The sequence below is a fragment of the Odocoileus virginianus genome, chromosome 8 (genome assembly GCF_023699985.2).
Source record: "Odocoileus virginianus isolate 20LAN1187 ecotype Illinois chromosome 8, Ovbor_1.2, whole genome shotgun sequence".
Lineage (NCBI taxonomy): Eukaryota > Metazoa > Chordata > Mammalia > Artiodactyla > Cervidae > Odocoileus > Odocoileus virginianus.
The window spans coordinates 21,994,472-22,014,704 of NC_069681.1; the positions used below are offsets into that span (position 1 = coordinate 21,994,472).

Genomic DNA, 20,233 nt, shown 5'->3' on the forward strand with positions numbered 1-20,233 from the left:
GAACAACTGTGGTATCAGAGATGAATGAGGGACCTTGAAACAAGGGGGAGTCAATACTAGTCCACACACTCTTCAGGAGTAAGGACAACTCTATAGGACGTTACAATAGTAGAATCAGAAATAATCTAAATGACCAATAATAGAAGAATGGTTAAATAATTACGATGGCACACCAATAAGGTGAAAGATCAAGTTCAGTTCAGTTCAGTCACTCAGTTGTGTCCGACTCTTTGTGACCCCATGAATCGCAGCACGCCAGGCCTCCCTGTTCATCACCAACTCCCGGAGTCCACCCAAACTCATGTCCATTGAGTCGGTGATGCCATCCAGCCATCTCATCCTCTGTTGTCCCTTCTCCTGCCCCCAATCCCTCTCAACATCAGGGTCTTTTCAAATGAGTCAGCTCTTCGCATAAGGTGGCCAAAGTATTGGAGTTTCAGCTTCAGCATCAGCCCTTCCAATGAACACCCAGGACTGATCTCCTTGAGGATGGACTGGTTGGATCTCCTTGCAGTCCAAGGGACTCTCAAGAGTCTTCTCCAACCCCACAGTTCAAAAGCATCAATTCTTTGGCACTCAGCTTTCTTCACAGTCCAACTCTCACATCCACACGTGACCACTGGAAAAACCATAGCCTTGACCAGACAGACCTTTGTTGACAAAGTAATGTCTCTGCTTTATAATATGAAAGATCAAATAGTAACCAAAAATTATGTTTATGAAGGACTCCCTTGGTGATCTGGTAGCTAAGAATCGGCCTGCCAATGGGAGTGACATGGGTTCGATTTCTGGTTCAGGAAGATTCCACATGCCCCAGGGCAGCCAAGCCCACGCACCGCACCTGCTTGAGCCTGTGCTCTGCACAATAGAAGCCACTGCGATGAGAAGCCCACACACTGCAACTAGAGAGCAGCCCCCATTCGCTGCAACAAGAGAAAGCCTCTGCGCAGCAGTGAAGACCCAGTGCAGCCAAAAATAAATGAATAACTATAAGGGCTTCCCTGGGGACTCAGTGGTAAAGAATCTGCCTGCCAGTGCAGGAGACACGAGTTCGATCCCTGGTCCAGAAAGATCCCACATGCTGTGGAGCAACTGAAGCCTGCATGCTGTAGACCCTGTGTGCTCCGCAACAAGACAGTAGTCCTGCTCACTGCAACTACAGAAAAGCCTGCACAGCAACAGAGACCCAGAACAGCCAGCAAATAAACAAAAATAAATAAATAAAATTCAGAAACACAGAAAAAATCATGTATGTGATGAATTTTCCTTGTCAAGGGGGAAAAGGACTATAATATGTTAAATTAAAAAGTCACAACCAAAGAGTATAAATAATATGCTGTTACTGTTAAAAATGCATACACATACTGAAAAGAGGCTAGAAAATATGCCTGTGTACAGTGATTGTGGGATAAGGAGTGAGTCCTTTTGTAAACTTTTAGTTTCCCAGCTTTCCACAGTACTATCATTCCTTTCACTAACCAAAAAAACCTACCTCACTAAAAATATTGACAAACTTGACAACCTAGGAAGCAACACACTTCATGAAAGTTATACATTTTGGATTCTTGCTATTTCTCAGAAAATGATTTCGAGAAATCACTTTTTTTTTTTTTTAAAGAGTAAATTGGTGTGCTAAGTGGAAAGTAATGGGATGGAAAGAGATGACTTCTAAAGTAGACTCTAGCCCCAGAGGTGTATGTTTCTAAATCAAACACATAGTTTTTTTTTTTTTAAAGGAAAATTATTCCACTAATCAACAACTAAAAAAAAATACATACTTTTCCAGAATCATATTATGTCTTTTCACGAGTAAACTGCCATTTCATGTGATTGAGGCTGAATTTCTGCAATTTGTTCATTCTCCATGAACAGTGTTATCTGTTGCTAATAAGGTGAGAGTTAAACCTCTGACCTTTCAATACTGCTGACCAGGATGTGAAAAGTGGAATGAACTGAGATCTTTTACCCATAAGAGAAATGGTGTACAAGAGAAAGTCTCCAAAAGAATCCAACAGTTTAAAAATTTAGTTCAACTTTAATAGCTATTTTGCATCACTAGTGTTTTTCCTTGTGTACCCAAACAATTTAAAAGTTTATTTATAAAACAGGTCACACTAAATGATGGAGCAGAATAATTTTCAATTTATCTCTATTTTTCTCTTCCTGCTGTATCTGCTTTTACATTTTAGAAACTAACTATTAAGAAGGATTTTAGTGTTGACTATCATTAGAGAAATTCCAAATTTCTTTTTGTTGGAAAGTAAATTGTTAACTTTTATAAGAATGAGCATTTAACTCCTGTAACTGGACTTGGAGGGAGTTTAAGGTCTGTGTTTGATGTCCTCACTGGATACCCATACAGATCCTGGCACAGAGTAGGCACTTACTGAAAATTTCTTTAATGACTAAGTGGGCAATAAATTAGATAGAAAAAGCAGAAGCAGTCTTGTGTGTGTGTGTGCTCAGCTGTGTATGACTTTTTGCAACCCTTTGTATTGTAGCCTGCTAGGCTCCTCTGTCCATTGGATTTTTCAGGCAAGAATACTGGTGTGAGTTGCCATTTCTTACTCCAGCGGATCTTCCTGACCCAGAGACTGAACCCACATCTCCTGCATTGCAGGCGGATTTTTCACTGCTGAGCCACAATGAATAAGATAGAAAAAGCAGAACCAGTCTTAATATTAGCTAACACTAGTTGTAGTCAAACTGAATAAAACTTAATAAAACTTCATTTGCTGTTAACAGATAACTATCTTGGATATTTCATGTGATTCCTTCAGTTTGGCAACTCTGTCTTGTAAGTTAAATAACTTGAAGCTGGGAGGTTAGACAAGCCAGAAACCTTTAAGAGTGTGTTACAAACAGCTTTTTAATCACAAAGAAAAACGCAGAAACCTGGCAATATTTCCAGGCAGTAGCTTTTGCTACTAAGAACATTAAAGATAAAAATCAGTCCTTCATCATGTTGTTCCTGGCAGAAGCAATTACCACTTAGTAAAATTTGTTTGCATAGTGATTACCTTGATCTAAGTTGGCAAGTTTAGAAAAGGACTAGAAGAGAGAAAGGCATATCTATTTGCTGCTTGGCCAGGGAGATGTGGAATTGGCTGGCAGAGGACAAACAGACCTGGGGTTATTTCTGTTCTTGTATCAGGAACAGAGAACAAAGTTTATTTGTCTTTCTTGCAATTTCATCTGTGACCATAACCATTCCTCACATTCACCCAACTAAATGACACTGAATTCACTCAATTAAATGTCCAGATAAGTATCATGATGTGGTTAAGAGAACAGGCTTACAAATGAATTGAATTGGGATGAGTTATTTGGATATTTTTTGCTTCAGCATCTCCAAAAAGGGAAAAAAATTCGTATTTGTCTCATAGTGTTGTTGTGAGGGCAGGTTTAGTGGAAACATGTAGAGTACTTAGACATGATGACAGGTATATAGTAAACATTAAACAGATGTTCGCTATACTATTATTGTCTTCCCTGGCGGCTAAGTTGGTAAAGAATCGGCCTACAATGCAGGAGATGCGGGTTTGATCCATGGCTTGGGAAGATCCCCTGGAGTACAAAATGACAACGCACTCCGGTATTCTTACTGGGAAGATCCCATGAACAGAGGAGCCTGGCGGGCTACAGTCCATGGCATCCCGAAGAGTCGGACATGACGGAAGTGACTGAGCATAGGGTTAAGCGCAGGCTTTTCAGTAGGGAAGCCTGTCTGGAATGCATGCATAAAAGACAGAGAAGTACTGCCATTTTGCAGAGAAGATAGAAAACATTCTTGAGACTAAAAAGTAACCATAGATTAGATAAGACCAACAGAGAGGCTCCATGGTACGAAGAGCTTTTTAACAAACAAGAACCAGAACAACAGTGGAATCCTATTACTGGGTCCCATTGGGTTTATGCCAGTAGATCCCATGACTCTAGCAGGATCCTGAGAGAAAAGCATCCAGACAGAATACAGGGATGATTTAATAATGGAATGAAAATAGGCTCTGTGAGGAACAACCAAAGGACTGGAGACACTTGTCCTCTAAAGAAAAACGCTGATGTAGATGTGTTAACATGAGTCTTTATTCTGGGGCAGAACTTTGTTTCTTTCATGCTTCTTCCATGTGGCAAAGAGGGACTTGAACAGCAACACTTATGAGGGTTTAAGTAACCTGCCCAAGAAGATGGAGCTAGAAAATGTCAGCCAACTTTAGGTCTGCATTTGCTAAATTTCAATATGCAGGCTCTTTACACTGTTCTATACTGTCTTCCTGTTGGTGTTCTTACTTGGGATTTTTAGTAATTCAAGCAAGTTTCTGGATATTTGTTGCTTTCAGAGGACATAGAGATAAACTCTCACATCCTTGGAGTCCAATAGATCGCAGACATAAAATACAGGGCCATTCGACATCAACACCAGCAGAACTGGTCAAGGTTTACAGCTTTGCTTTGGGAGTAAACCCACAGTTATGATCTATGCTTCCCTTGCTATTAGTTGTCTTATATTTTAACATCACAGGAATATAGCACAGAAAGAAATATAGACTCATGGTTAACTTTTGAAAGACAAGATATATTCTGGATACCATTTGACACTTTAATGTATGCAAGTGTGCTAAGCCTGCCAGGCTCCTCTGTCCATGGAATTCTTCAGGCAAGAATACTGGAGTGGGTTACTGTGCCCTCTTCCACGGGATCTTCCCGACCCAGGGATCAAACCCGCATCTCTTACACCTACTGCATTAGCAGGCAGGTTCTTTAACCACTAGCACCACCAAGGAAGCCCTAGTTTAATGTATAAGCCTACTTATATAAATTCTTTGTTCAGTCAGGTAGGATGGAACATGAGTTTTAATTCAATACTCACTTCAAATCTAAGCTACATACTATATATTTTAGATTCTCTGTTATAACCACTAATGAAGACCTTGCTTCACCACCATTTTAACAACTTTACTGCTGATGGTGGTGGGGGTGGGGGGTGGACTGTGTTTATGTGTGTGTATTTTTATGTGTAAATGTCTGCCTGTGTAGTATGAAGAGAAATAAGTAATTATAGAGTAGAAATAACAGTAAGCTTTAAATGAAAATACTTTTGACTATGTTAGTGATGGACTATGTTAGTGATGAACCAGATAGGGAAGAAAAGGGGAGAAAACTAGAAAGATAAAGGAGGCAAAATGGAGGTAGAGGGAGAGAAAGATAGAAGGTAGACGAAGAAGAAAGTAAGGAGGGAGAAAAACTGGACGGACTCTGAGGACTAAATCCTTATTTTAGATGGTTCATGATACATCCCAGGCATCTAGAACACAACACAAAAAAATGCAAATGTGTACTTTGAAGAGAAATTAGTATTTGCAGTTTTATAATATCAGAGTAGATTTGGAGCTTACTGCATAGTTATATGGTGTCCTTTCAATCCAAAGATAATGCTACTGACCCATTGCTTAAAAAAAGACATAGATTTCTAGAAATAGACATGGGTTTTTATAGCACTCATGCCAATCACCTACTCTTTCTTGTGCCCAATAACCTACATCACCAAGATGGAAAACAGAAGCCGGGACTCTGTCCAACCGGTTTGTCCAGTGACCAAAGCTCAGATGTTAAAGGTCCATACCTGTCCATCGGTTCCAATGGTCCCACCACAGTCAGTGAGCAGCTCGGACATGTCGTAGTAGCTAACAAACTCCCATAAGCAGGCCTCCAGGTTCAGGTTTCGGTAGAAGCGTAAGGTGTTGGAACCTCTGATAGACGAGCTGTACTGGTAAGGATATGTCTCTCCAATTATTTCCGGATTTTTGGTAGCATCAGTCAAGAAACCATGGTGGGTCTTTACTTCGGTGTAATCCAAGAGGTTGGAGCACTTGTGATTTCCAACACGGGTGCCATCAGGGCTGAGTGTGAGCTCAAAGTTGGAAAGCTCTTTGGTAGAGATGATGGGGAGCATGCCTACAAGGAATGGTGATAATCACTGTTACCATTTTCTCCAACAGCAAAGGGCTTTGGACCCTTGCTTCATAATCTCTTTATCTCCTGAAAAGGTAAGTGATCAGTGATGGCTCAGATGGTAAAGAAGAGCCTGCAATGCAGGAAACCGGGCTTCAATCTCTGGGTTGGGAAGATCCCCTGGAGAAGGGATTCTTGCTTGGAAAATCCCAAGGACAGAGGAGGCTGGCGGGATACAGTCCATGAGGTTGCAAAGAGTCAGACACCACAAAGCAACTAACACCTTCACTTTCTTTTTCGGTGATTATTAAAGTGGTATTTAGGACCCCTGAGGATCCTGAGAATTTTTCAGGAAATCTGTAATACTAATGCTCTTTTCATGACTCTAAGGTATTATTTGACTTCTCCATGCTTATTTTCTCAGTAGTGTACAATGGATTTTTCCAGTCTAAACTAAATCATATATTGTAATAGGTTGAATGTAGAAGTAGATATAAGGATCCAGCTGTCTTTTATTAAGCCCGACACTAAAGATGTTTTTAAAAATGTGAAACAATGCCATTCTTTTGTTTTGTTTTATAAAGTATAGTTCTTTTTCTTAAAAGTGTATTTTTCGTATGACAAAAACCACTGTAATGATGTAAAGTAATTAGCCTCCAACTAATAAAAATAAATGGAAAAAAAAAGTGTATTTTTCATGTTAACATGTAATGGATTTCTTGTTATTTTTTAACATTAATGAATAAATATTTAACAATTCTTCAATTTTAATTTTAAATCCAGTTAATACTTAAGGCTATAACCCACAAAAATGAAAGGTCTTTGTGGCTATAATTTTGAGTGTGCCCTAAGACCAAAAATTTTGAAAACTACCACCATAGAGTATTGGATAAGAATTGCCCAATTTCTTCTATAAAGATTCAAATTGTAAATATTTCAGGATTTGTGAGCTATAAGGATCTGCTGCAACTGTTTAGGGTTGCGATTTCAGAGCCAAGGTTGCCATAGATGGTTTGTAAAGGAATTCACATAACTGTGTGCAAGAAGCCTTTATTAGGGATTATAATTTAAAATCGCAGGGATGGAGGAGCCTGGTAGGCTGCAGTCCATGGGGTTGCTAGGAGTCAAGACACAACTGAGCTACTTCACTTTCACTTTTCACTTTCATGCATTAGAGAAGGAAATGGCAACCCAGTCCAGTGTTCTTGCCTGGAGAATCCCAGGGACGGGGGAGCCTGGTGGGCTGCCGTCTATGGGGTCACACAGAGTCAGACACGACTGAAGCGACTTAGCAGCAGCAGCATACTTTTAAATAATTTTCATGTATCATGAAATGTCCTTCTTTTGGTTTCTTCCAAACATTTAAAAATGTAAAAGCATTCATAGCTTGCAAACCACACAAAAACAGGCAGCAGGTTAGATTCAGCCCACGGGACCTAGTTTGTTGAACCTTGTGGTAAATAATGCAGCAAAAAGGGCTATGAAAGAGGTTTTCTCCTGGAATCTTTTCTACCTCTCCTTCTTAGATTCTCCCAGAGCAAAATGTTGGCTCCACGAAAGAACTGGTCAGCTTCTGCAGAGCTTTGAGCATTGACTGTCTTAGAAAATGCTAAGTCAAGCTCTAGGAGATGCGTGAGGGACCAGTCTTTCTATTAGGAAGGACTGTTACAGGTCAGCCCTTCCCTGTGGTCTCCTCCACTGTCTGCGGGTCTGAGTCACACCCCTCACGTGGTGAGAGCTCACATGGGCCTAAAGGTAGGGTCTAAACACGGACCCAACTGTACACCATGAAATAAAGAGGGGGCAGAGTCCTGTCCATAAGCAAAAATGTGGGTATGCAATAAGCAGACAAGGCAAAATAATGTCCTTTTTCATGAGGCAGATAAATTCTACCTTATGTATAAATTCTACCTTATACATATACATACATATATATTTGCTGTTGGTAAGTCTCTAGGTTGTGTCTGACTCCTTTTCAACGCCGTGGCCTGTAGCCTGTCAGGATCCTCTGTCCATGGGATTTCCCAGGCACGAATACCAGAGCCAGTTGTCATTCCCTTCTCATATATATATACACGCATATATATATACACACACACACACATACATATATATACACACACACACATACATATATATATACACACACACATACATGCATATATATATATATTTTAGTTCGTATTTTAGTTCGTATTTTACCTATATTGCCTAATATTGCCTCTCCATTAGCTACTTAAACTATAACTAACGTACCAAGTAATAGAATTAATGTTTATATACTTTAGATATAAAGTGAATTAAGAATAGAATGTGAAAATGTCTACTGTACATGAGGAAATGTTCCTAAGGTGTGGATAAAGTTACTAATTTAGAAATTCTGGCCACAGTTCCCTATCCAGAGAAAATGAACACAAAATTTAATATTGTTAGGGGCATTTTTGTCTTATTTTAATGGCTAAGAAATGTCTTAGCTGTTGCAATAAATATTGGCAGAGATTTATGAGATTCCTGCTATGAAATAGCAAATGGATGTTAAAGGCAGGCATTGAGATACCATGAGCTTCAATGCAAGTCCAGATTTAAGAGTTTTGAAGGCACATTATGCCATTTCATAAAAGATAGCACATCAACCAAAGCTTTGTTTCAATGTGTTGTGACATGTATGACATTTACTTAATTTTAAGTGCTGAAATTGTCAGAAAAAATAAAACCGAGCAGACAGATAGCAAAAAACACTCAAAAGAAGCAAGGCTTGAAACTTAAATTGTAAACTGAGCATTTATTGTACCCTTGGTTATTCAGAAAACAGGCAGACCTCAGAGATACTGCCGGTTTGGTTCTAGATCACCGCAATAAAGTGAATACCAAAATGAAGTGAGTTCCATGAATTTTTTTCTGTTTCCCAGTGCAACTATACTGTAAAGTGTGTAATAGCGTCATGTCTAAAACACAGTGGACCCATCTTGACTGAAAAATATTTTATTGTTGAAAAATGCTAACCATCACCTGAGTCTTCAGTGAATCAAAATCTTTTTGCTGGTGGAGGGTTTGAAATATTACCAAAATGTGGCATAGAGATGTAAGCAAGCAGATGCTGTTGGGAAAATGGTGCCAACAGATTGCTGGAAGCAGGGTTGCCACCCACCTTCAACTTGTAAAAACCACAGTATCTGCGAAGTGCAATGAAATGAGCTCTGCCTGTATTCAGTAAAATAAACCAGGTAAAGAGAAGCCCAAACTATCTCCACGGCTTTGCTTACCCAAGTCACCTACCGTCTATGTGGGGCATCGTGACGGTGAGTTTGATGAGGTTCGTGTACTCTGGGTCCTCGGGGCCCGTGTAGCGCAGTTTAGCTGAGAAGGGCTCTGCTCCCACTATCCCGGGCACTCGGGGCTGGCAAAGACCTAAGGCACAATGAATATACATTTATGCTAAAAGAAGATAACAGCTGACACCTAAAGTATATACATTTTTAATAGGCACTATTATTTTTCTATGTACTTTAAAATTCTCTGTGGACCAAGGCATTGCTGAGAGTAGATATTATGAGGAATCAAAAGACCCTGGTGTAAGAAGTAATCCCAGCAGACAGTTCAATGGCTGCTTCTGAAGACTTGGAGTATCTTCTAAAGTTTGAGGAAAAATCAGTTACTGTTCAACGTGATTTAAAATGTGCTGCACATCATCGGTTATGGTCATATTCACAAGATCATTTTAATATAAACAGATATAGTAAAAATGATTGGAAAACAATAGGAGAAAAGTAAGTGTCAGTTCGGTCACTCAGTCATGTCCGACTCTTTGTGACCCCATGAACTGCAGCTCGCCAGGCTTCCCTGTCCATCATCAACTCCCGGAGCTTGCTCAAACTCACATGCATTGAGTCAGTGATGCAATCCAACCATCTCATCCTCTGTCGTCCCCTTCTCCTGCCCTCAATCTTTCCTAGCATCAGGATCTTTTACAATGAGTCAGTTCTTCACATCAGGTGGCCAAAGTATTGGAGTTTCAGCTTCAGCATCAGTCCTTCCAATGAATAGTCAGGACTGATTTCCTTTAGGATGGACAGGTTCAATCTCCTTGCAGTCCAAGGGACTCTCAAGAGTCTTCTCTAACACCACAGTTCAAAAGGTATTTATGAGAATGTCAACAAAATCAGAATCAGGCCCTAGCATCATTGCATGTCTGTTTTATTAATTAAGGGTGATTCATTTAAAGTCATTGTTTAATTTTTTTGGCACCAACACAATACTTTGGTTTTAAAAGAAACTTAAAAATCATACATTTTAATCCTGACAAAAGAACATATTTACTACACAGTTTATCTATATATTGATCCTGAATATATAAGGGTAGGAGATGGTCCATATAACCTTTCTTGCTGCAACAAACATACTTCTGAAGAATTGTATACAAATAAATTTTTAGAAATAGAATCTTATAAAAACTATATATATAAAAAATAGCTTTGTAAAAAGCTATTTTATTATTATTTTTATTTATTTATTTATTTATTTATTTATTTATTTTTCCATTTATTTTTATTAGTTGGAGGCTAATTACTTTACATCATTGCAGTGGTTTTTGTCATACATTGAAATGAATTAGCCATGGATTTACATGTATTCCCAATCCCGGTCCCCCCTCCCACCTCCCTCTCCACCCGATCCCTCTGGGTCTTCCCAGTGCACCAGGCCCGAGCACTTGTCTTATGCACCCAACCTGGGCTGGTGATCTGTTTCACCCTAGATAATATACATGTTTCGATGCTGTTCTCTTGAAACATCCCACCCTCGCCTTCTCCCAGAGTCTACAAGTCTGTTCTATACATCTGAGTCTCTTTTTCTGTTTTGCATATAGGGTTATCATTACCATCTTTCTAAATTCCATATATATGTGTTAGTATACTATAATGGTCTTTATCTTTCTGGCTTACTTCGCTCTGTATAATGGGCTCCAGTTTCATCCATCTCATTAGAACTGATTCAAATGAATTCTTTTTAATGGCTGAGTAATATTCCATGGTGTATATGTACCACAGCTTCCTCATCCATTCGTCTGCTGATGGGCATCTGGGTTGCTTCCATGTCCTGGCTATTATAAACAGTGGTGTGATGAACATTGGGGTGCACATGTCTCTTTCAGATCTGGTTTCCTCGGTGTGTATGCCCAGAAGTGGGATTGCTGGGTCATATGGCAGTTCTATTTCCAGCTTGTAAAAAGCTATTTTAAAACTCTAGTTTAAAAATTCTGCCAAGAAAAAGGTTAATTTATAAAGTAGATTTCCTGTCTTTTCAATGTTGTCTTCAGCTACATCTATTTCTCACCTCCACTGTGTCTGGGCTCCAGTCCTGCCTCATCATCAGTTACAGTCATATTCACAAGATCATTTTAATATAAACAGACATAGTAAAAATGATTGGAAAACAACAGGAAAAAAGTAACTGTTGCTTAACTAAATGAATGAGATTGTTATCCTAGAATTAAATACTTAAGACTAGTCATAAAATATACATTATTTATAATAAAATAAAGCTAAAAATGTACTCATTTTAGAAACAGAAACTAGAATCAGAGAGTCTTCAGTCCAAAATATATAGGTTTCTCTCTATATATGATTTCTTACAGTATGTACATCCCTTATTAACTCCATTGTAATAATAAAGTATAGATACTCTTACATACCTCTGTTCTTGGACTGTCCTTCCCCTCCTGACCCAGCAAGCTCCTGCTCATCCAACAACCAGCTGGCGGTGCCCTGGCTTCACACCTTTACATCAGCCACCCTGCCCAGATCCGACCCACGTGTACCATCTGCTTCATCTGATTGCCCCTCCCCTCCCTCACATATTGCCTTATTTTTCTGCTTGCAGCTCCCAGAATACTCTAGGTTTCTTCATGCGTCTATGAGTCATTGCTTATGCCTTTCCCCCACTCCTGTTTTCAAGATTCAGCTTAAGCATCTCCTCTTTGATGAAACCTTTCATGATCCATTCAGATTAAACTCATCACAATGACTTGCATTTCTGTGCCCCCTCCAGACTAAAATGCGTCTGTCTTCAACTTGAGTGTGAACTCTGGGAGGGCAGGAATCATGCCTTATTTTTCATATTCCAGCAAAATTGTGACATTTGCACAGTGGCTGAAAAATGAACAATGAGTATATATTTGTTTTCTAATGACTATTTTTGTGAAAATAGATTATCATTTTAAAATACCTATCATTTTAAGAGCAGCAACGGCTCAGATGGTAAAGAATCCTCCTGTAATGCAGGAAACCAGGGTTCGATTCCTGGGTTGGGAAGATCCCCTGGAGAAGGGAATGGTTACTGCTCCAGTATTCTTGCTTGGAAAAGCCCATGGACAGGGGAGCCTGGTGGGCTACGGTCCATAGGGTTGCAAAGACTCAGACACAACTGAGTGATTAACACTTTCACTTTATCATTTAAAATTATCAACATATCACAGAATACATGGGGCATTTGGACGAATGAATAACTAGAAATAAGACATATATAACATTCCTTGGTATTCCAGCGAACATGATGTGAAAACCGCCATGTACTACCTTCTTCTCTGCCGATGGTCACAATAGGACTCATCAGTTCCAAGCCTTCACTGCCGTCAGCATTCACAGCTCGAGCTGCACACTGCACTCTGGAGCCAGGCTGGAAGTATATGGAGTCTAAAGTGATCATCTTGGACGAAGTGAAAAAGGTGTCAAAGTCCACTTCTCTCATGGGGCTGGTCACGCCGTCGGGGCCCGCGGGGGCGCTGATCAGCCATCGGTACCGGGTCAAAGTGTCATTGATGTTCTCACTTGCACAGAGAGAGCCTGTTTTTTCGTAGTCTGAATATTTAGGGTTGCAAGCCTATGGGAAACAAATAACTGTGTCAGGGCCACAGGATAGAACAAGGTGGAAATTAGTCCTCTTAAATTCTCTCTACTTTACTATCTTCAGTGCTACTCTTTTTTCCCCCAAGTCAACAATGCTACTCATGCAACTTTCAAATTCCTATTCCTAGCCATGCTAGCTTTCAGGGACTCTGACCTTGCATTTCAAACAGCTTATGGGGCTTTTCCACCTTTAGCTTGATAACTTGAGTAAAAGTGACACTCATTTCATCATCTCTCACATCCCTACAGTTGTCAGATCATCCCTGTCTTTCTCTCTTCCTCACTCCCCCCCTTTCTATATTGTCCCCCCTGTCCGGTGGGCCAGTGAACTTGGTTGATTCTTTCTGTGTCTCGTAAGCTGGCCCCTTCTTTCCATTCCCAGCATCACCTTTCTGTCTAATTCAGAGCCTTTCTAGTCAGGGGGCCATTGCTGCCATGGTAACACTCCACTACAACCTGTCTGCTCCTGTCATTTTTCTGGGCAAGAGCTCCCTGCGGCCCAACAAATGAGGTCCATGTTCCTTAATATATTTCAAGACTTCTATTACTTGTACCACATAATCATTGCTTGCCTTGATAATCCAACACACACTTACTGTATACCTATTATATACAGGTCATTAAACCCAGGATATTGCAATATAAAAATAAGTAGCAGAAGGAAGGGTCGGATGAATTGGGAGAATAGTGTTGAGATACATACACTACGTGTGTTAGTCACTCAGTTGTGTGTCTGACTCTTTGTGACCCCGTGGACTGTAGCCTGTCAAACTCCTCTGTCCATGGGATTCTCCAGGCAAGAATACTGCAGTGGGTTGCCATTTCCTTCTCCAGGGCATCTTCCCAATCCAGGGATCAAACCCATATCTCCTGCATTGCAGGCAAATTCTTTACTGTCTCAGCCACCAGGGAAGCTCAGTACATACACTACCATGTATACAATAGATAGCTAGTGGGAAGCTGCTGGGAGCGCAGGGAGCTCAGCTCAGAGCTCTGTGATGACTTAGAGAGTGGGAGGGAGGCCCTGAGAGAGGAGACATATGTGTACAGACACACAGCTGATTCCCTTTATTGTACAGCAGAAACTAACCCAAAATTGTAAAGCAACATAAAATAAGTAAATGTGTCTGAATTTTTGCTCACAAGGTGCTTATAATTTATAGCAAAGAGACACTAACTAAAAAAAGTAATGATACTATGCCATTTGTAAGGCAACCACTTCATTCTGGAATGATGTTTCCTTATGTGACTCAAACTAGTGACACTCCATCAGACCATCCCAAACCTCCCCTCACAGGTGGAGCTGTGGTTCTATTTCCTAGTTTGTATCATGATAATGCTCATTGTGCCTTATAGTAGAGTGATAAATTCGTACATGTTTTCCTCTTCCTTATTTTTAAATACCTCAAGCACAAAGTTTATATCTTATTAATTTTTCTTCCAGTGACAGATCCTGAGATAATACGAGATACACACTATGGGCACATCAGTTAGTAAACCTTTGTTGGATGAAGGGAGAAAAACGGGAGCTTCACTTGAGTAATATTTTCCTTTCCGAAGACCAAAGAGTAAATCCGCAGTATTTTCCCACTTGTATCTCATCATGGCAAAGCCCATGCTACCTTGGTTAATGTTCATAACTATTTAAACTATTTTACAATTTTCCTCCATTTCCTACTCACTGTGATACAGACGACAGGATAACCAGACACAGGTCCAGCACTCTCTTTGGCCCTGGAAGTGTCATCGTAGATCAGCAAGGACACAACTTGAGGGACAGAAGGAAAAGTGACATCGGCCATGCTGTTCGTTTCTTCTATATACACAATGGCTTTGGTCGCCTTGAAAGAAAAGATAGTTATCCATGATTATTGAAATATCAGACTCCTGATGCTTCTATTGTGCAGAACAATACAATACTTGGCAAGTACATGGTTTCAATATAATAGCAGTTGTCATGCCCAGCGACCCTGCAGTGTGACAGGTCCTATGTGGTTTGTTTCTAATAACCCTAGCATGTCCAAGGGAGGGTACCTGAGCTCAGGGCAGTCTGTTGGCCAGTGGCCCACAGAGTATGTGGTTGTAATTTTTCCTCCAAATTGCAATGATACTAGCTAAGTCTAACTTGGTTGTAAAGTGTTGTTGGGGTTGTAAAGTGGAAGACGATGACAAAGTCAATTAATTAATAGCGGGAGGAAAGCTGAAAGACACCATGGGAGAAGGTAGATTCTGGGGACCCTGCTGACGTGGATGGCAGTGAAAAGTGAAGCTTCAGACGAGCAGAAGCACAGCCTGAAACAAAGGCAGAGGGAGAAGCTGAGTCGCAGACAGAAGAGGGTCCCGTGAACACCTCCTGCTGGTAGGGTGATAAGAACACCTTGCTCATAAATTTGCCTTAGCTCCTGAACCACCTTCCAGTATCTGATGACACATCACAGTTTCTAAGCCTATACTTACCGGTGTCCTCTTAAAAGAGGCTTTGATCACTTGAAGTCATTTGAATGAATCTCTGTTCCTCTTACTCAGGAGAGGTTAATACAATGCTCCATAAAAGTTAAAGGCTCATTTCTTAGGTGATCAAGACTCATATTTGAAAAAGATTTGCTGTCCCTACTTCTGGAATTTTAACTATGACTTGAAAAAACCCAAGGCACTCTAAATACCATCAAGTAGCAAAAACTATAAAATATTAAAAATACCTGTCCTTAAGGGAAAAATATCTTACACTAATAGTGAAACCACTAATATACAAAAGAAATATAATAAATGTAAGCACAGATAATATAAAAATTGGTCAGTTCCTTAATTCTTATATCACTTATATGTGAAATCTTAAAAAAATGATACAAATGAACTTATTTACAAAACAGAAACAAATTCACAGATTTAGAGAATGAACTTATGGTCACTAGGGGGGAAGGGTGGTGGGGAGCGATAGAATGGGAGTTTGGGGCTGACATGTACACACTGCTATATTTAAAATAGATAAACAACAAAGACCTACAATATAGCACAGGGAACTTTGCTCAAAGTTCTGTAATAACCTAAATGGGTAAAGAACTTGAAAAAAAAAACAGATACACCCATATGCATAACTGAATCACTTTGCTGTAAACCCAGAACTCACACAACACTGTTAATCAACTATTCTCCAATATAAAATAAAAATTTTAAAATCCTTTAGCTTTAAAAGTTAAAGGTCAAAATTCTATGCAAATTATGTTTATTTTGAAGAAAATCTGGTTGATGATACAAAATAAAATTAAATGAAAACAGAAAAGAATCGTTAGGACCATAACATTTGAGTGTTTGAGCCTCTGGACATCAATTTAATAGTTATGATGAACAGGTGGGAATTTTGGGGGTTAGAAAATTGTTTCATGGGTTAAAAATATGTGTTTTAATGAGTTGTGGCACTAAACTAATAGCCTCATCTTTGTGCTGAGACTACAAAGCACAAAGGTTAATCCCAGATTCAATCATTATTGACTAAAATGGAAAGGGTAAACTGGGCTGCCGTGGACTCAGTGACTCTAGTCCTTGACTTCCTACAAACATGATTTTTCAAGAAAGAGACAGGAATCTTTTCTTTTTTTTGGCCGTGCCACTTGTCTTGTGGGATCTTAGTTCTCTGACCAGGGATCGAATGCAGGTCCTTGGGAGTAAAGGCATAGAGTCCTAACCATTGAACCACCAGGGAATTTAGGAATTTCTTCATTTTTGTTTTCCAATGGAAACATTTATTTAGGAGGTGAAAAGAGATTATATGCATCTTCATAAAGTCTAAAGTCCACGACTTAGCTGTATACTTGGGATGGTTACACACATTTTCCCTGATAAAATGCTGGCCAAGACTTTATATCCATATCTGATTACTTACCTGTGTCTCTGCTATCATATTTTCATCAGGCTTTAGGTGGACAGTGAAGGCCTCTCTCATCTCTCTTACGCCATCAAATATTACTTCAATTTCAACAATGTGCTGGGTTTCTCCCTCCTTAAACTCAATTTCTACAAATGCAAAATCACAGGTTTAAATTCTTTACATAAGAATATGAGAGGTTTCTGGTAACCTTTGACAATGACCCACAATGAGAAATACATTTTATATTGTCGCCCAGTATACTTAAGACTATGTAAACATACTCACATCTGTTTTTGTGTGCACATGTGGGTGTGAATAAAATGAATAAAATTTTTAGAACATCATCTATTCTCACTATATGCGTTGCATGCTAAAATTTTTCCATTCCATTTTATCCAGAAGAAAACTCTAATCATAAGCTACTAAATTGATTTTTTTGATCCACAGTTTGAAAACATGCAGAGTGATGGAATAGGCAATTCATAATTCTAATACTGGAACAACCAGACAAACTCACCTCTCATTTCCCAGAATTTCTAGAACAATAGGACATGTATGAAATATATGATCACATAGATATTACTGAGTGTGAATAGTATTTTCATTATGTATGTATCTAAAAAAGCTGGGCATAAAATGGTTGAAATTTTTAACATCATGTCAAACTATATTTTAAAAAGACTTCTTTTGGTTGTTGATGTTAATCTTAGAAGTGCAGAACATTTTTTTTTTTCCATTTATTTTTATTAGTTGGAGGCTAATTACTTTAAGAACATTTTTTTAACAAAAGTGTTAATGGTGTTTTTGCTCTCACCCTATTCCTCCTCACTAAAAATAATTCCTTCATTGTTATGAAAATTAAACCCAATCATGATAATCCCCTTTTAATCATTTATTCTAAAATTCTCAAGATATTAAAAAATTAATTGATTTTATTGAACTCATGAATAAGCAGCTGACCAAACTTGGATAAAAAACGTTGTGGGCTTTACAATGCCTCTTGAGAAACTAGTTCAGGAGAGAAAATAAAGAATATAATGCATAATCATTCCAATCTGAGAAGATAACATATGCTGCAGTATTTGATCATTACAATTCTAAGTTAAGAAGTCCTTTAAAATGTGACAGAAGAAAATGTCTTTAGTGTATCTTTCTTTGCCTACTTCCATCAATTATGAAAAAGATTTTTCTCTTTAAAATTGTGTTAGTAAGCCAGACTCATCTTTCAAATTAGTTCCGATTCTCGGTAAAGCCCTTTCTCACATTGACCTTAGCCTGTACTGTGAGTCCATCAGTCTTAGATGTCTCCCACCCCAGGAGGGCTTATGCTTCCTGTTCCAGAGGGTGAAAATAGCTAATCACTTCCAGGTCACCTATTTGTTTGGCTTGACCTGTGGTGATGTTGCAATGGAAATTTAGTTTCCAGTCCTTCAATATCTGGGGATTTCACAGGAAAATACAGATTTTTCATATCTTTTGCACTTTTCTGACTGCACACAGTCATCTGGCTATGACCATACAAGTTTTGCTCAGCAGGGAATGGACTTTCTGGTTGAAGAAGATTTCCATTATTCCATCTTTCCCTCACACCCTCCTTGATCTACTCATTTTCATTGCTTGTCTTAGCCTTATAAACATCCGAGTTCTGCAGTGCTGTGAATTATACAAACCCAGTTTCTAAGAAGTCAAAAACCTAAGTACTTATTTTAAATGCTTAAATTACTGTCTTTTTACATATACGCGCTACACAATAGCTGTTTCTTCAATCACTTTATAGTCTTTATCTGCCACTTTAGTCATTTTTTTAGTTTTTTTTTCTTATGTGGAACATTTAAAAAATTTTTATAGAATTTGTTATAATATTGCATCTGATGTACTGATTTTTTGGCAAAAAGGCATATGGAATCTTAGCTTCCTGATCAGAGACTGAACCCGCATTCCTTGCATTGGAAGGCAAAGTCTTAATCATTGGACTGCCAGAAGAGTCCTCAGACATTTTTAACACAAAAATATTTCAACTTTTATTCTATGTTTCATTTTTTGTTTATTGTAAACAACTGACCACAATTTGGTCCATAAAAAGATGCTATGTTTCAGGAAAGATTAAATCTTTATTATAAGCATTTATAAATGGCATGCTAATATTTATAGGACAAAAGAGACACAGTTTGATTTAACATTTTATGTTTTCTCTGATTTCATTTGTCAATTTACTATATACATATGATTTTGTTTTTGTTTTAGCAAAAAGAATTGTTTTATTTCTAAGAAAAATATTTTCTGTTAAAGGTCATGTTGTACATATTTAGAAGATGTTTCCTTCATGTAAAACATGCTTATGTTAAAATACTTATTTCAGATTTTATAATTTCATAGCTGATCAGTTTTTTCCCCTCCTTTTCAATTTTAAGTGATTTATTTCAAATAGATTATCACTCTTTACATAGGAAATAATATGAGGATAATGTGTATAGAACAGACTTGTGGACTCTGGGAGAAGGCGAGGGTGGGATGTTTCAAGAGAACAGCATTGAAACATGTATATTATCTAGGGTGAAACAGATCACCAGCCCAGGTTGGGTGCATGAGACAAGTGCTCGGGCCTGGTGCACTGGGAAGACCCAGAGGGATCGGGTGGAGAGGGAGGTGGGAGGGGGGACCGGGATGGGGAATACATGTAAATCCATGGCTAATTCATTTCAATGTATGACAAAAACTACTGTAATGATGTAAAGTAATTAGACTCCAACTAATAAAAATAAATGGAAAAAAAAATATGAGGATAACTTTGAAGCTCTACAGTAGTTCATCAAACTTTCACCATATATGCAAAGAAAATACATGCTCCATTGTAGAAGACGCTATTTTTTCCTACTGTCTCATTGACTCGGTTAATGACTGATTAGTAACTATTAGGCACTTTCTAAACTGTTCTCAAGTTAGCAGGCCTAGATGAATGCCTGTAGTCTATGATCACCAAAAACTGTTGGCTGTGGCAGGTAGAAACTAGAAACAAAGTGGATAAGGACAACTAACTACAAATAATTCATAAACTTAATTTTGGACATCAGTTTATGTCTATTTTGCCAGTAAATAATCCAGAGAGAGAGAGAATAATTGATTTGCTTTATACTTCTAAAAGTAAATGGTGAAATGATCCAAAAGTTTGAAGAAGAAAAGGGATGGATGAAATATATTTATACTCCTGAAGCCCAGAGAATTCATGGTCTCTATGGTTGGTCATCTGTCCCCCTTTTCACTGCCTTCCATTAACACAAAATTTTCAAGCTTGACGTTTTGGATTGTTGGTATTCTAAAACTAAAAAAGACTATCTTCTTGGCTATGACACACATTTTCCATGTAATAGAATATTCAGGAAAGTTATTATTTAATATCAAATGACCATAACGAAGGTAAAGATTGTTGAAAGTGAAAGTAGACTCAAAACATCTAGCAACTTTACTCAAAATTTCCTTAAATCCTAAGACATGTACTCTGTAAATCAAAAAGGAA

The 20,233-nt window shown here is 38.6% G+C and overlaps 1 protein-coding gene across 1 annotated transcript in view; it reads right to left on the reverse strand.

Annotated features, from left to right (window-relative positions):
* The window catches only part of FREM2 (FRAS1 related extracellular matrix 2), a 157,956-nt gene that overhangs the window by 18,587 nt on the left and 119,136 nt on the right, over positions 1–20,233 (reverse strand). Inside the window, exons 12-16 of the mRNA XM_070471311.1 lie at positions 16,735–16,865; positions 14,537–14,695; positions 12,525–12,828; positions 9,229–9,360; positions 5,624–5,955 (exon numbers count right to left, since the gene is read on the reverse strand). Of these exons, the coding sequence (XP_070327412.1) occupies positions 5,624–5,955; positions 9,229–9,360; positions 12,525–12,828; positions 14,537–14,695; positions 16,735–16,865 (1,058 nt within the window). The remainder of the gene's footprint in view (positions 1–5,623; positions 5,956–9,228; positions 9,361–12,524; positions 12,829–14,536; positions 14,696–16,734; positions 16,866–20,233) is intronic.